At 37.3% G+C, this 17,434-nt stretch overlaps 1 protein-coding gene across 4 annotated transcripts in view; it reads right to left on the reverse strand.

Moving 5' to 3' along the window:
• LOC117409386 (lipopolysaccharide-responsive and beige-like anchor protein) overlaps positions 1–17,109 on the reverse strand; it is a 282,415-nt gene extending 265,306 nt beyond the window's left edge. For 3 of the 4 annotated variants that reach the window (XM_058999629.1, XM_058999623.1, XM_058999634.1), the window contains exon 1: positions 15,821–17,109. In XM_058999629.1, the coding sequence (XP_058855612.1) occupies positions 15,821–16,018 (198 nt within the window). In that variant the 5' untranslated portion in view covers positions 16,019–17,109. The remainder of the gene's footprint in view (positions 1–15,820) is intronic. The other variant, XM_034015363.3, reaches the window with a different exon arrangement.
• Positions 17,110–17,434: the final 325 nt, after the last annotated feature.

Here is a 17,434-nt window from a genome sequence, read left to right on the forward strand (position 1 = left end):
GACATTTTTTTTTTATTTCAGGGGGTCATTGGCGCAATGGCGCGGCCTAGCGCAAATACTTGAAGAGATTTGTGCGGTGTGGCCGTTAGGACCGCAAAGCGATGCTGCTAAAACCAAGAGAAATTATTTCTGTTAACAACCTACATTCAAAGTAGTATTTATTAAATGAATGAATTACTGTAGCTTTAAGCCCTTTACCCACCAGATACAACCTTTTGATTCCCAGCGGACCATTTTCACTTTTAATGTTATCTGGTACACAAAAATTACGTTACTGTGATATCTGTTTCATGTAAAGTAGGTCAATTACATTCTAATGTAGGGTGGATGTGTCTTTCCTATTTGTTAATCCAGCCGTTCTGTGTAAATACTGCAGTTGGACGTAATACCTCGATTCCCATACTGTATATATCTTTTGTATAACACATTGTATTTTATAGATTATTGTTGTGTTTTTTGTTTTGTTTTGTTTTTTGGTTAACCCAACTCATTCTGCCTTCATTTACAGCTGGGGGAAGATAACATTCATAATCAGGTCACACTGTATACTGGGATAAAGATATGAAAGGTATTTTTGAACATACAATCAAAATCCAAATTTGTCCAGCCTTTCAGTCAAATACTTCCTAATCAAACACATCATTTTATTTCTTAATTATTTTAACAATCTGATGCATCATCTCTCTGGCAGTCTGGGAACGTAATACTACAGTAGGGGCACAATGTAAGGGGAAATGCAGCTCTAATTGAATGGATTATAAGCATGATGGAAAATTGATGAATAGTGCGATATGTGTGTCATTGATATGGCTAGAGGTTAAAACAACATGGTAGTGAAACTCTCAATGCAACTTTGAGAGACTCAAACACTAGAAACTAAAAACAAAGCATACAATAAAAAGAATGGTATCTACAATATAAATCAAATAGTTAGACTTATAAATGACAGTGTCACTAGCCCCTTATTACATTTTCTTTCACTTAACAGGCAGTAGAACAATCTCTTACACCAACCTTTCCTGGAAGAAAAACATAATCTCTTTAAATATGAAATCAAATGTCAGATGTAAAATAAGAATTAATAAATACGGTACACTTGCTGGCAGAGCCCCAGCACCATCCTTTATACCCTGTACAGTACTAGAACAGAGAGCTCTGCTTCAGGCAATCCTATATTGATTCCTAGAACCAGACCAAGTACTGTGGGGACCAGGGCATTCTCCAGCTCTGCACTTGAGACTGTAAAATACCCTTACCCCTGTCAACTGCTCTAAATGCAGAGAGCCCAGTTGCACACTGACTGCCAGATGCTGCTTATTTTTTTGTTTGCTGGCTGCGGGCCTCAGAGACAGACATCTCTCTGATGTGTTTCTGCTTAGTAGATTGCGAGTACAATGAATGCTTGCTGAGATTCTGAGTGAAATGCCACAGGAAAAAAAATAAAAACGTGTTAGGGATGAATGTCCAACATTTGAAACGAAACATATGAAACAGAACTGACATCATCTATACAAGTGCACGTCATCTCAGTCTTGGAAGCAAATGGGGCAGCAGTGTGGAGTAGCGGTTAGGGCTCTGGACTCTTGACCGGAGGGTTGTGGGTTCAATCCCAGGTGGGGGACACTGCTGCTGTACCCTTGAGCAAGGTACTTTACCTAGATTGCTCCAGTAAAAACCCAACTGTATAAATGGGTAATTGTACGTAAAAATAAATGTGTAAAAAAATATTGTATGTAAAAATAATGTGATATCTTGTAACAACTGTAAGCCGCCCTGGATAAGGGTGTCTGCTAAGAAATAAATAATAATAATAAATGGTTTCAAAACCCATCTTCGCAAACTACTGATATTGGGGAAAAGGGGGTTGAGATCAAAGGCATACTATACTGTGGTTACACTAATATTTAACAGCAACCATGACAAAGTAATCATTTGCTGTAGAGTACTCAATATTTTTATAGATGCTTTATATTTTATAACAACGCTTCATCCAATAAAAACGTTTTTTTGACTGTTTACCTAAATTAGTCCTCATATTAAGCCATGTTACTGTGATAAGAGACTGATTGAAGCTTTTTTGTTTTACCAAGGATCTGACGTGATTGGATTCAATGGTTTTCATTTTTCAATAAGAAACACTGATTGACAATAGTACCAACTTGCTGATTCAGACTAGCTACCTTTTCTATAAAAAAATTCTACTGTATGCCTTATGTCCTTCAGATATTTTGTGAAGCGAACTGAGATGCACAGATGATTTATAAAAAAAAAACAAAAAAAAAAACACAAAAACAAGAATATGGATGCACATTATATTTTCCATTAGACACATGCACTTCAAGCCCCACTATCCAACAACAAACATCTCAAAGCCAAGAAGGGCAGTAGCAGCTGACTTTTGGTTGTAGCAGCCTATAGTTATAGTGTATGAGCTAGTGGAGCTACAAGGTAACAACATGAATAACAACCTTCTCCCTCTCTGTTGTGCTTTTGCTGCTATGTACTGTACATGTGTGTGTTCAGGATTTCGACACCAAAACCCAGTTGCAAATTATATTTATTTGGTTAATCGTTTTTTTTTACTGGTAAGGGATGCATTGTATAGTTTGAATACTGTCATGCCTGGTTGCTTGAGAGAGATTGTACTTTACATGTTTGCCTGGCTCCTGTGGGACCCATTTTAAAACAAGATGACTTGCTGTAGTCAAGTACATAACAATATAATACATTTCAATTAAAGCAATACTCATTTTTAGCTTCTGTCAGTGTCCCTACTGCCTGTTAGCCATACATTTAAAAAGACACTTTGTTCAATAATACAGACATTAATATTCTGATTTGCTTAGCCACTTTTTTGTTGCACTGAAGCATGTTAGTAGTAGTATGTTAAAATAAAGGGGCACTCAAACAAAGTTTTCTTTACTAATAAACAACAGGGCACTTGTTTATCTTCATTAACAGAGGCGCACAAGCTGGTAATTAAGCAATTTATCTGAATGAATTTAATGACACAGATATAGGCAAAAACACCTTTCCTGACACAAAGTAAATTTCCCAGCAACAGCAGCACCTAATCTAGAGAGCTTTCCAGAAGAGCTCACTTACTAATGACCGTAAAGTTTTTCATTCCTAAAAAAAGATGGATAACATTTTGGGGTTTGATGGGACTTGCTCTTGCCATACGGTTTGCCAATTAAAATCATTTGAAAATAAAGTATCTTAAAAGTGGGCAATTATCAGTTTAGGGCTTGGTATCCCTACAGTATTGAAGAGGCAAGCGGTCTGAGTGGGTCAAAAACATGCTATGTACAAATCTCAAATGACCACAAACCAGCAGGTCAGTACACTGTAGTATTTCAATTTCGAATGCTAGATCACTTGAATAATACCAACATGAGCATTTATTGAGTAGAACATAAACATGTACAGGTGTAGTTTTTTTTTCATATTGCAGACATCACAGGTCAGATACAATGAAGCTGATACAGCAAGAACATTTATCAATTACCAGATTTGACAGGCTTTGCTACAGTTTGTGCCTTTTGGCAGCCATATTGTTCTGTATGAAGTATTTTTGGCACCAAAAACAAGCAAACTAATGGAGTTTCGATCCGACCTGACTGAAGTATTGAAGAAAAAACAGTGTAATTGACCAATTAGAACCTACAGGACAGTAATGTATCGTGCTGTCTGATTTATTGGAAGGGAAGCAAAACCGCCCTCATTTGTGCTTATGTTTTCTGCACTAGTACATTCTTGGTCTGTCTGTGCGCCTTCCTGTTTATTATTGCATGCCCCCTCTGGACTTTCCTACATTGAGAACCATCTAAAGGGTTTTATCCTTCTTAAAATAAAAAATAATCACTGTGTTGATGGAATAAAAGCACTAACAGAATAGAAGAGACATGGCAGTGTCATGCACTTAAAGTACGCACCTTTACAGTAAAAATGCCAATACAACAACAAACTGCCATACTTACAAACAAAAACGGCTTGTCTTCCACTTAGGCTGTTAAGTCTCAGAGCTAATAGCAAGAAGCTCATGATAGGGATGTCCCCTCTTAGGAACTACAGAAAGGAAGCTCGGATTTGAATTCTAACAGAAGCTAAATCCAAGTGCAGGGTTCGAAATTAACACCCGCCAAACGCGGGTTAATTTGGTCTGTGGTGCTTAAATTTCACACTTGTACGCCACAGTGGCGGGTACGTTTTTGTACACTTAACATTGCTCGCCTGTCGTTGAAGCGCAAGGCGACTGGCGATCATCACTGTCGTGGTTGGTTGTTTGTAGAGAAGCTGCTCAGTGTTTATCCCTGCGTATATGCAGTCGATAGAGCGGATTATAAAAATCAGATGAAAATGGAGAACGGATGGGTATCAATTGCGGAACAGATGTCTGATACTTGAGTATTTTAACCTCACTGAAAGTGTAACCGGTGAAGTTTTAATTTTAATACAGCGACTGCTGTTTTAAACACACTGTACATTACGAAGTGCCCCAGGTCCAGCACGTTGTAATTATTTTTATTAATATTATTACTGTGCTACAAGATTTTGTTTTTTCAATATTGGATAGTATATCATATATTTTCTGTTATTATTTTGCGTGCTACAAACTTTGAAAAAGAGATTCAAATGATTGCTAGTAAACTATGATGCAACCACATTAAATAAAGTAAACTCTTTTGGTATTTACGACAAATGTGAAATGTCACGGAGGTCACAGAAATTGTGAAAATCGTTAATTTGAACAGTCAGTGAAATCTTGGAAATGGATGTAAAAACACATTTGGTTAGGCACTGACTATTTCCTTTCAAATGCAATATGTCATACACTGAAAATACAAATATGCGAGTATCTGTAAATTGTTTGGTTGTGTATGCACACAGCATTTAAGTGTAGCTATGTAGGTCAGCGAATGAGATTTGTTGTATTTTGTAGCTGAGTGAGCATGTAAATGAACAGATTGTACGTTACTGTAAACTCTTAGTTGTGATCTTCACATACATACAGCGCTTGTTAATTTATTTTTTTAAACAAAAAAGTGGGCTTGCATCTTCAAAACATATTAATGAAACTTCTTAACTTTTTTTCATACAATGTAGCTCGTGTACCCAAGTAGTCTGTTGAAAATAAATACGCACTTCCTCTAAAAACTAAAGATTGCAAAACAAAATACTTTAGATTGCCATTGAACTTTTTAATTTATTTCCTGCAAACTGTAGATAAAACGAGAGGTTTATCTATTTCTGGTCTTTTTTCTGATCTTTGTCATGCCCCGTTTCTTGGACACGGTGCTGCCTGTGTGATTTGACCTTTCAACTGTTTTTTGTTTGTTTTATGTTTAAAAGGGGCAGTGCTTTGTAGGCTACTCAGAAACAACCAATTTAAATGTCTCGTTCTTATTATTGAAGAAAAAATAAGTTACGTTTGTGTGAAAAGGACCTTTAACTAAGTTTTGTACTCTAAAGTAGCATATAAACTCACCAGCAGTAAAAAGCAATAGTCTTTATATTATTGGTTTTTGTGTACTATTTAAAAGCTATTGTGTATGTTGTTGTAGCTAAACCTACGTTATTTGGTCACTTTTCCGTGACTGGCCATTTCTATCAACATTTTATTACATATAATAATAATAATAATAATAATAATAATAATAATAATAATAATAATAATAATAATAATTACAAAATTCAAACAGGAATGCTTGAGTTCTGTGAACAGATTTATCATACAGTTCCACCATGTACTTTGTACTGTATAGTAGCCTATAACTTATTTTCAGATTTTAACTAGCTCTAGAGGAAGTTACCCCTCAGCTAATCACTACTGCCCACAGACTCCTTCAAATGTACAGTTAATAAAAGCTTTCAAGTACAGTAGGTTCATGAAGGTTGTTTTTTTTTTTTTTTTTTAATGTGATTATTTAGAGGGTTTGTGAATCAACAAACCGTTGTCTTCACATTTCTGGAACAAATTGAGCATTAGTGAAAAATACTTTTTCCTTTTTTGTTTTAATCAGCTTGAATGTTCAAAGTTTGACTAAATAAATGACCTTTTTCAGTCTTCACTACAGTTCAGGACGTGAAACACTCAAGGGGCCTTTTCACCAAAATTCCACCTCAAGCTTCTCCTGAGGGTGAAATGATGGAGGAAAGTTTAGCCATCAGAGATTCAAACTGTAATTAACTAACTGTCTCACAAAGCCAAAAGCAGTAAAACATGGAAGACTTTCAGTTCATGTCTGAATTTTTTTAAGGAAAAACCTGCTTTAAGAACTCAAAACTAAAGTGTACCTGTTAATGTGTGCATGCACATTTTTTGCGATCAGGATTTCTCCGAACTGACAGATTTAACCTCAGTGGTTATTTCAGCAACCATAAAAGCTGACCATACTTTTGTAAAAGGCACCAATAACAGCCTCTGGGTCATACCCATCGCTTTTTGTAACTTATTTCCAGTGAATAAAACAAAAGGATGCTTGGATGTGTTTTGATTTGCAACTGTACAGTAAATGTCTTTACTCCCTTGTCAGGACCACAAAATAAGCAGATGGATAAATCTGGGGTCCAACAAAATCAAGTTCCAAATCAAGGGTCTGGAAGAAAATGATGTAATAAAGGACTACAGTAAAATACTGTAGGAGAAACAGACAAGTAAAAAACAAACACCGGAAAAAAACACCTGGATCTGGTTTTAGTGTTGCTTGCTCTTTAGGCAGCGTCTCCCAACTGAACTGAACTGAACTGAACTGACCTGACCGGTCTAGCCTGTTCCATTTTTAAAACCAGATCCACCTCATTGTCCGTTATTCGTGTGGCAAACACAAATAAGAGAAACCCAGCTTCTGGTAGCGACTCCTCTAACTGGAAAACAGCTTTTCTGATTTCAGGCATTGATCCCCACTCCCCAAATAATAAAAAACATCTCTATATTAAATTAACCTAATTACTGGAAACTAAGTACTGTATGTGGCAGGTTGTGTAATGGTGTTTTTTTATTTTATTTTTTTATTTACTTGAAAAAGACAAAATACAGTAAACATGGTTGTAATTATTTTATCCAATGTGTGATTTTGTCCTGTCAGGGATCTGGAAGCCCAGAGTGACAAGGGCTGAGGAAAATAATCAGTCAGTATCTCATCAAGTTCTTTGCCAGCTGCCAGTTGTGCTAGGAATCATAGATGGGATGGACCGATTACTGTATGCGTTACCATTCATTCTTGTTTATGATTCTGAATCACATAAGAACATGATCCTAAACAATTAATAAATAAGACTTCAGCAGTTTCATGGTCACAGCACACAAACAGACATTGTGTAACTTCAGTAAAGGTAAAGTTAGTTTCTAATACCTCATTTACACTAAGATTTTTTTTTTTTTTGTAGTGTAAATGCAGCCTAGTTTCAGTTGTCCTAAAAGTGACCTACTCCAGAGCAGGCTTTGCGACAGCTTAAGGTCTGTTTCTACCTGTGCTGTGAAAGCATCTGTCCCACACAGAGGCACATTGTGTGAAACACCCCTAGTGTTAGTGTCACGCAACTCTCTCTTTGGGAACAGGACGAGTAAGCAGTCAGCTGAAGGTGTGGCCATGATAGACCGGATATCTATTCTGGGCAGTTTCACTCATGGACAGGACCCTGGATTATTATTTGTTTATTTAGCAGACTCCTTTATCCAAGGCGACTTACAGAGACTAGGTTGATATTTGCACTGCATATTTTGAAAAGCGCAGCATCTGTGTGATCTGTGCCAGCACTTAAACTTTGTAAACGATTGTAAGTGAAGCCCCATTCTGTTCAAATGTTTATTTATTCATGTCATTTCAATTATAGTACAGTGCCTTGCATAAGTATTCACCCCCCTTGGACTTTTCCACATTTTGTAGTGTTACAACCTGGAATTAAAATGGATTTAATTAGGATTTTTTTGTCACTGATCTACACAAAATAGTCCATAATGTCGAAGTGGGGAAATTTTTTTTACATATTTTTCAAAATTATTTACAAATAAAAAACTGAAAAGTCTTGATTGCGTAAGTATTCACCCCCTTTGCTGTGACACCCCTAAATAAGCTCTGGTGCAACCAATTGCCTTCAGAAGTCACATAATTAGTTGAATGGAGTCCACCTGTGTGCAATTAAAGTGTCACATGATCTCAGATTAAATACACCTGTTTCTGGAAGGCCCCAGAGTTTGTTAGAGAGCATATCTAAACAAACAGCATCATGAAGACCAAGGAGCTATCAAAACAAGTCCAGGATAAAGTTCTGGAGAAGCACCAATCAGGGTTGGGTTATAAAAAAATCACCCGGAGCACCGTTAAATCCATTATTAAAAAATGGAAAGAATATGGCACAACCGCGACTCTGCCTAGAGAAGGCCGTCCACCAAAACTCAGTGACCAGGTAAGGAGGGCATTAGTCAGAGAAGCAACCAAGAGGTCAATGGTAACTCTGAAGGAGCTGGAGAGATCCACAGTTGAGATGGGAGAAACCGTCCATGGGACAACTATAACCCGGACGCTCCACAAAGCTGGGCTTTATGGAAGAGTGGCGAGAAAAAAGCCATTGCTGAAAAAAACCCATATCAAATCCAGTATGGATTTTGCCAAAAGGCATGTGGGAGACACAGCAAACATGTGGAAAAAGGTTCTCTGGTCTGACGAGACCAAAATTGAACTTTTTGGCCTTAGCGCAAAACGCTATGTGTGGCGCAAAGCCAACAGTGCTCATCACCCTGAGAACACCATCCCCACGGTGAAGCATGGTGGTGGCAGCATCATGTTATGGGGATGCTTTTCATCGATTGGGACTGGGAAACTGGTCAGGATTGCGGGCAAGATGGATGGAGCCAAATACAGGGAAATTCTAGAGGAAAACCTGTTTCAGTCTGCAAGAGACCTGGGACTGGGGCGGAGGTTCACCTTCCAGCAGGACAATGACCCTAAACACACTGCCAAAGCTACACTGGAGTGGTTTAAAAACAAGAACCTGAATGTCTTAGAATGGCCCAGTCAAAGCCCAGACCTCAATCCGATTGAGAATCTGTGGCAAAACTTGAAAATTCCTGTTCACCAACGGTCCCCATCCAACTTGACAGAGCTTGAGCAATTTTACCAAGAAGAATGGGCAAAAATTGCAGGATCCAGATGTGCAAAGCTGGTAGAGACTTACCCAAAAAGACTCACAGCTGTAATTGCTGCCAAAGGTGCTTCTACCAAGTATTGACTCAGGGGGGTGAATACTTATGCAACCAACAAATATCTTTTTTTTTGTTTAATTAACTTTTGTTTCACAATAAAAAATATTTTGCACCTTCAAAGTGTTAAGTATGTTGTGTAAATCAAATGGTAAAAATCCCAATTAAATCCATTTAAATTCCAGGTTGTAACACTAGAAAATGTGGAAAAGTCCAAGGGGGGTGAATACACCTCTAATACTGTTAGCAAATATCATATCCAAACAAACACATGTTCATATGGGACTACTCACACCGATACCCACATACTTCTTTGCAAGAACAACTATTGTCTAACAACAAATAAATACAGTTACTGTTTAGGTTTGAATGACCCTGGCGATTCCATGAAGGTCTATGAACACGTAAGTAAGGAATTAGACAAAGGTTTGACAAACTTTTAAAACGCATTATAAAAACAATTTTATTCAGCCCCCCTGCCAAATAATTTACTGGCTACACCTTTAAAATATATTTAAAAAAAGTAAAACAGTACTCTTCCAAGTTGGCAGTAAAAAAACTAACTTAACTTCTGATTTTTTACCGGTAGATGCACATTCTCTTAAATAGATTTTCTTTAGCAAAATACTGTTTATTTCTTAAATTAAAACCACTGTCCTGGCTGCTACCCACCAGACGTGATGCGGCAAGCGAAACTGTGCAGCGATGCGACAAAATAAATAGAACCTATACTTTTGAGAAGGAGAAGGAGCGTCACTGGAGCAACGCAAAATAAATAGGATCGAATCCTATTTTTTGCGATTTGTCGTGCATCAACTAGGACATTGAGCAAATCAGAGAACAGCTTCAATGCACGTGGTCCAGCAGGGGGAAGCAGTATTCAGAATGACGGAGGAAACGATAATACTTGCCGTTGAAAAAATACCCACAGCTTTATGACAAAGGTTATCACAATTATAAAGATACAGATTTGAAAAACAATATATGGGAGTCCATTTCGAAGGAACTGGATAAGCCTGGTATGTACTGAAATACCATCACTGAAGACACAATTTCCACATCATGTTGACGAAAACGTACTAGTCGATCATAGTTTTGTCAATAGCACTGTTTAACGTGTATAGATCTGGCAGTTTTCACGCCTCTGTGTCGCTTCTGATGTGTATGGTCATGTCGCTGTGAAAGTATCTCATCACCAATTTTAAAAATCGCATCGCGTCTGCTGTGTGGCAGCCTTAATGCATGCAGGGACCATGTGTGCTTACAATATTATTTCACAAAAGCCTCATGTAATAAAAAATTGAAGTACACAAGTGGAGAAATACTTATTTTGGATTAATATCTGCATTTCAGCAACATATACTGGTAACTTTATGCAGACAGAAATGTGTACTCATGCATAGTCCATGCTTTTATTGTAGGCCCTCAGGTTGTAGCTAATCAGAACGAAAACACTAATACAGTGCATGTTTGCTGGTGGCCAGATAAGGGCCTTTTTAGAACCATGAAATGAAAAACAAAGAATTTGAATCGCTTGTAGTCAGGAAACCGCAATATATGTTTATTAACTTTTCATCTTGTGAGGTCGCTATGGAGATTCAGTATAACCTTTGAGGTCACGCACTTCAATGCAGGGGCAATCATGCCTGCTCTGAACCTGTATGAGCTTAAACATAAGAACATAAGAACATAAAGTTTACAAACGAGAGGAGGCCATTCAGCCCATCTTGCTCGTTTGGTTGTTAGTAGCTTATTGACCCCAGAATCTCATCAAGCAGCTTCTTGAAGGATCCCAGGGTGTCAGCTTCAACAACATTACTGGGGAGTTGGTTCCAGACCCTCACAATTCTCTGTGTAAAAAAGTGCCTCCTATTTTCTGTTCTGAATGCCCCTTTATCCAATCTCCATGTGTGCCCCCTGGTCCTTGTTTCTTTTTTCAGGTCCAAAAAGTCCCCTGGGTCGACATTGTCAATACCTTTTAGAATTTGGAATGCTTGAATTAGATCACAACATAGTCTTTGTTCAAGACTGAACAGATTTAATTCTTTTAGCCTGTCTGCATACGACATGCCTTTTAAACCCGGGATAATTCTGGTTGCTCTTCTTTCTAGAGCAGCAATATCCTTTTTGTAACGAGGTGACCAGAACTGAACACAATATTCTAGGTGAGGTCTTACTAATGCATTGTAGAGTTTTAACATTACTTCCCTTGATTTAAATTCAACACTTCTCACAATATATCCAAGCATCTTGTTAGCCTTTTTTATAGCTTCCCCACATTGTCTAGATGAAGACATTTCTGAGTCAACATAAACTCCTAGGTCTTTTTCATAGTTCCCTTCTTCAATTTCACTCTCTCCCATATGATATTTATAATGCACATTTTTATTGCCTGCATGCAATACTTTACACTTTTCTCTATTAAATTTCATTTGCCATGTGTCTGCCCAATTCTGAATGCTGTCTAGATCATTTTGAATGACCTTTGCTGCTGCAACAGTGTTTGCCACTCCTCCTATTTTTGTGTCGTCTGCAAATTTAACGAGTTTGCTTACTATACCAGAATCTAAATCATTAATGTAGATTAGGAATAGCAGAGGACCTAATACTGATCCCTGTGGTACACCACTGGTTACCTCACTCCATTTCGAGGTTTCTCCTCTAATCAGTACTTTCTGTTTTCTACCTGTTAACCACTCCCTAATCCATGTGCATGCATTTCCTTGAATCCCTACTGCGTTCAGTTTGAGAATTAATCTTTTATGCAGAACTTTGTCAAAAGCTTTCTGGAAATCTAAACAAACCATGTCGTATGCTTTGCAGTTATCCATTTTCAATGTTGCATCCTCAAAAAAGTCAAGTAAGTTAGTTAGACACGATATCCCTTTCCTAAAACCATGCTGGCTGTCTCCCAGGATATTGTTACCATATAGGTAATTTTCCATTTTGAATCTTATTATAGTTTCCATAAGTTTACATATAATAGAAGTCAGGCTTATTGGTCTGTAGTTACCTGGTTCGGTTTTGTCTCTCTTTTTGTGGATCGGTATTACGTTTGCTATTTTCCAGTCTGTCGGTACAACCCCTGTGTCAAGAGACTGTTGCATAATCTTGGGTAGCGGTTTGTAAATAACTTCTTTCATTTCTTTGAGTACTCCAAACTGTCATTTAGAGATATCTTAAAATGAGGGTTTTAAAAATATCTGTAAATCATTTGAAGATTTCTTCAAATAACTTCCCGTTTTAGAGATATCTTTAAATGATTTAGAGATGTCTTTAAAACCTTCATTAAGATATCTCTAAATGGACAGTTTGGCGTGCCATGCTAGCACAATCCATATGGTTTCCATTATTTCAAGATATCTTAAAATGCAATTAGAGATATCTCTAAATGACAGTTAGGCTAGCCATAAATGAAAGGTTCTATTGCTTAGAATGAACAGATCGATAATATATCAGAAGGATTCTGTTATGCTTCAATGCGTTTACAATATGCAGGGCTTGAATTTCAGCGGGAATCGCGCATTTTCCAAGTTGAACTGTTATACAATTAATATTTAACAATAATCAATAATGTTAAAATAAATAAACAATCAGCGATGTTAAACGCAACTTTGGAGTAACGATCAGCTTGACCTACAGCGGGTATGCATGTTGTGGTAAGCAAATCAATTTATTTGCATTATTATTATTATTATTATAGGCAGTATTTCCGCACTGTGTGTTTCACAGATAGTGAAGGGTACAGTAGTAACAAGATGCAATGCTTGATGCTGCAGTTGTCACATAAAAAAACTAATGTCTAGTTTATAAGACTACATTCCAAAGTGCTATTTTAGTAACACCCCTGAAGTATGTTAATCTTGCATTAGGCTTGTTGCAAATGTTGTGGTTTTTTTTTTTCTCTCCTGACGTTACCAAGGTGTAACTACCCCTTGCATTCAATTGTTGTGCAGAAGCTTTAACTTACTTAATGTGGTGAATATACAGGCAAATAAAACACTGGGGCCTTAGTTCAGCTCAGAACTGCAGCGCTGGGTTAATCTCATTAATTTGAGTATCATACAGTAGTATAATAGAGCCATATGGTACGGTAAAGTATGTCATATTGTTTATAGTGATATGAAACAAAAGAATTGCCTGCTGATCAAAAGTCAGCAGGGAAAAGAAATGTTCATAAAAAGTTAAGAGATTTAAAAAGAGAAAGATAGTAAAATAACAGATCAAAGAATAATTTCCAAAAACTGCTCATTTCTTTTGCAGGCTAAGGAAATGTTCTTTGCAATTAGTATTTTGCAAGTCATTAATAGAAACATAATTTACCACTGTAATTATGGGCAGTGTTCCTGTGCCTTTACGCACCACAGGTATGAAGCATTCCTCTTACAAAATGAACCGCTTCACTCTGTCTGACCTGATAGACTGGTCAACCAAGCAATACCGCTAAACAGGATCGAATTGATACACTTTCTCACTACATTCCCTTAAGCAGCAATTTTAAGAATGGAATGCTGTTTTAAAATGGAACTCCCTTATAAGCAGTGTTGTGGAGTAGCACATTGCATGTAGGCTTAATGTGTTACAGTAATCCGATTAGGCCTACATTTTTTCAATAACTTCTAACTGTAATCACACATTTAAGAAGGACTGCATGCTTACTGGGGGGGGGCGACACAGTAAATTGTGTCAATAGAACTAGTACAAATTAAATTCAATTCTTAATTATTTTACTGGGGGACACTTCTTACTCTCCAGCATTTATTTATTTATTTATTTATTTATTTATTTATTTATTTAAACCACCATATTAATAGCAAATTATTTTAAAGCCTAGCATCTTGAGCAGAGCAGGTCTGTTAACAGTGTCTACAACTGTAGTGAAATTATAATTTGTTTATTTAGCAGACGCCTTTATTCAAGGTGACTTACAGAGACTAGGGTGTGTGAACTATGCATCAGCTGCACAGTCACTGACAACTACGTCTCACCCGGAAGACGGAGCACAAGGAGGTTAAGTGACTTACTCACTTAATGTAACACCCAACTCAATTTCCTACAGTGACAAAACAGTTTTAAAGGTGTTTATTTACTATGTATTCTTGCCTTATTCATAAAGAGCATCAACAGATTTCAAAGACAACATTGTTTGGAATAAAAAAATAAATAAAAAGAGGGCAAAATGCATCTAAACCAAATAAGCCTAGATCAGATAAAATCATGCTAGTCAAAACTTAAGCCATCCTGCAACCAATATCAAATGTCTCCTTGGCTCATTTGGCAATAGGTAACGGATACAGGTACTTCCTGGTACGAGAAAATAAAAAAAAACTATGGTATAATGATAAGCATGCATTTTAAAAAGGGTGGCCAAGTTATTGCTAGATATCATCCTTGTACAATGCAGTTTATTAATTTACTAATAAAGTCTGTTATTTTCCCAGCTGCAAGCAGAAGACTAAAGGTTAAAATGAGATCAAACCTATCCTTGCAGATCCCCAGGGCATTTTTATTTTTTGTTTTTAAATCACTGAACCATTTGCCTTGCACTGTAGTACACATTTTCAACAGGTGTCTTCAGTAAGTGAAGCTACAGTACAGTGCCTGTCAACCTGTCCTACCAGATATTCTGTGTGTTAGTAAGTACGGTTCTTTTTCCAACACTGTACTGTAGCTTTATTAATTTTACAAGAAGCATGCATTTTAAACAATTGTATAAATTGTCTGCAATATACAGTACTGCTCTTATTTCCAAGCTCCATTTTCTCAATTGCGTGCCGCTGCTCAGCTGTGTGTGTGCGCAACAGGGCAAGACACTGGCCTCACCACAAACTCGTTTTTTCACCAAGATATTATCATACTGTACTCCGGACTGCCTATCAAAAGGGCGCTATATATATATATATATATATATATATATATATATATATATATATATATATATATATAAACATAACCTAATATATTTAATAAGTTATTTTGATTTGCAAAAATAGAGAAAAGGGAATAAATGTGAAGACTTGGCTTCAACGGTTCTGTAACAAAAGCCTCCACAATAGTCATTGTCTGGGTTGCTGTACAATTTAAGAAGTCTGTCTGAAAGTGGGTCGAACAGGTTTTTAAAATAGCGACATAGGCCAATAAAAATGTATCAAAAAAAATTGTAAAGAAGTACTAACACACAAACAAAAACGCTCAAGATGGAATTACAACATGATGTAAGGCGCCCAAACCGAGTAAGGATATTCTGTACTGTATAGTTCCAATTTAGCCTACAGTAGTTTTTAAACATACAAAACGCTGGTAGGTCTTTAATTAGTTTTCGTGAGCGTTTGTTTTTAAATATATTTTTTATTGATTTTCCATTTTGTAGTATAAAGTAGCAGATCGACCCTTTTCAACAATTCTATATTTTATTTAACAGCGATACTGAATAATGAATGTCATGTGTGACATGATACTGTATGTGGGGTTTCTCACAGAACACTATTATTAACAGACTTCATTGCACTGTTTTACAGAATATCTTATATTAGTGGCCTTCGTTTAGCTCTGTTTGTACCGTCTGTGTAAAACGAAACCTAGCAGTGGCAGAAGGCCTGTTTAAATTAATCAGCTTACCAGATTCAAGACAGTCTCCACGATGTCCCTGTTCGAGACTTCCCCAACTTCCACCAGACCGGCCAGTACTGCAAATTTCATCTTTATCCCCCGAATCGGAACTCCGGGGTTCAAGGAAAGGGGAGCAGTTCCTTCGTCCTTACCACCCGCATCACTTGCCTGCAGTCCAGGAGGAACTGGTTTCTCCTCACTGGCCATTGCAAACGAATTAAGTGGAGACTACAGGTGAGATACCGGTTTTACAATCTAGGGCGTGGAAGAGAAAAGTACAAATCTAAAATGTTTGTATTTCTCCCTATAATATTGAGGCAACAAACGCATGCAAATGGCGTTTTCTTTACCCCCGCATTCAACACGAAATTGAATCTAAGTACCGTAATTATAATGGTCTTTTTTTCAAGGATGCAGGTAGCAGCAGTCGTGTCTGCGCAGTAGTTGTCAAGCCAGTGAAATTTAAATTCCGTTTCGGTCACCCTAGTCGTTGCTTTCATCAGCAGGTGAAACTTAAGAGGCAGACCCGACAGTTTAAAAAAACGAACTTGTTATAATATCCTGTGAGTTTTTTTTTTTTTTTTTTTTTTTTAATGGTACCATACAGCACTTGAACCCGGTCTCTCGATTTGTCTGTCAATTCGATGTATTTTGCATATCAGCACAAAACCAGTTGATAGGAAGTTTGCTCCATATATTTTGTGACCAGATTTGACCAAGAAAATTACTTTCCCCCCTTTCTTTAGATCAGCAGGGTATAGTCTGAATATCTACGAAACCCAGCGGCCACAGGTCCTCCTGCTGCTCCGGCAGAGCTGCCAGAGGATAAGCAACTACGGAATGCTCGGCGTTTTCAGTCAGACTTGTTTAAATTGTGGTATTATCCCGTCTTCAGCTCCATCTCTTCCTGGTTCACTCTCTGTTGCAGCCTGCCTCCGCCATGACAGTATTGTCCCTTTGGAGGCTCGAGCATGCGCAGTACGCCACGATTGGTCACACAAGAGGTGTCCAGGTGTATCTCAGGTAGGAGCCGTTGGTTAGCACTCCAGGAAGAATAAGTAACAAATGCAAGGATAGCCGTGGCGCTCCAAGTGTATCTTCATGTCCCACTATTTACTAACAACGAGAAGTGTTTAAGGAGAGGCGTTGTGAAATATTTCAAGCACCATAGAGACATCTAGAGGAGGGGAGGAAGACAAGGCATTTTTAATTATTGTTTTTTAAACACAATATTTTATTCTTCTGTGGTTTAACAGAGAAAAGCTGATTAATCAAAAGACCAACGATCACCTCTTATGCCACATCTCTAGCCTATTCGGCTAAATGACAAGATGGAAAAATACAACTGCAAATGGAGGAAGTGTGCGAATGCCATGCCAACCATCTTACCAGCAAGAAGCACAGCCTAGCACCTCGGAATGAGTGACGAGTGGCTGTGCATTCAAAAAAGACCCCAGCAGGCATTTTCTTGCACACCCAAATGTTAACATTTAGGAAGAAAACTGTTTTTGAGGATTATATCGATATTTAATAAATATTAAACTTTCAAAATTAATTTCTCTAATGTATTTCCAACTAACTAAAAGTGACTATCATTTTCTTAAAGGAAGTGCATATTATAAT

Source organism: Acipenser ruthenus, chromosome 2 (assembly GCF_902713425.1).
Source record: "Acipenser ruthenus chromosome 2, fAciRut3.2 maternal haplotype, whole genome shotgun sequence".
NCBI lineage: Eukaryota > Metazoa > Chordata > Actinopteri > Acipenseriformes > Acipenseridae > Acipenser > Acipenser ruthenus.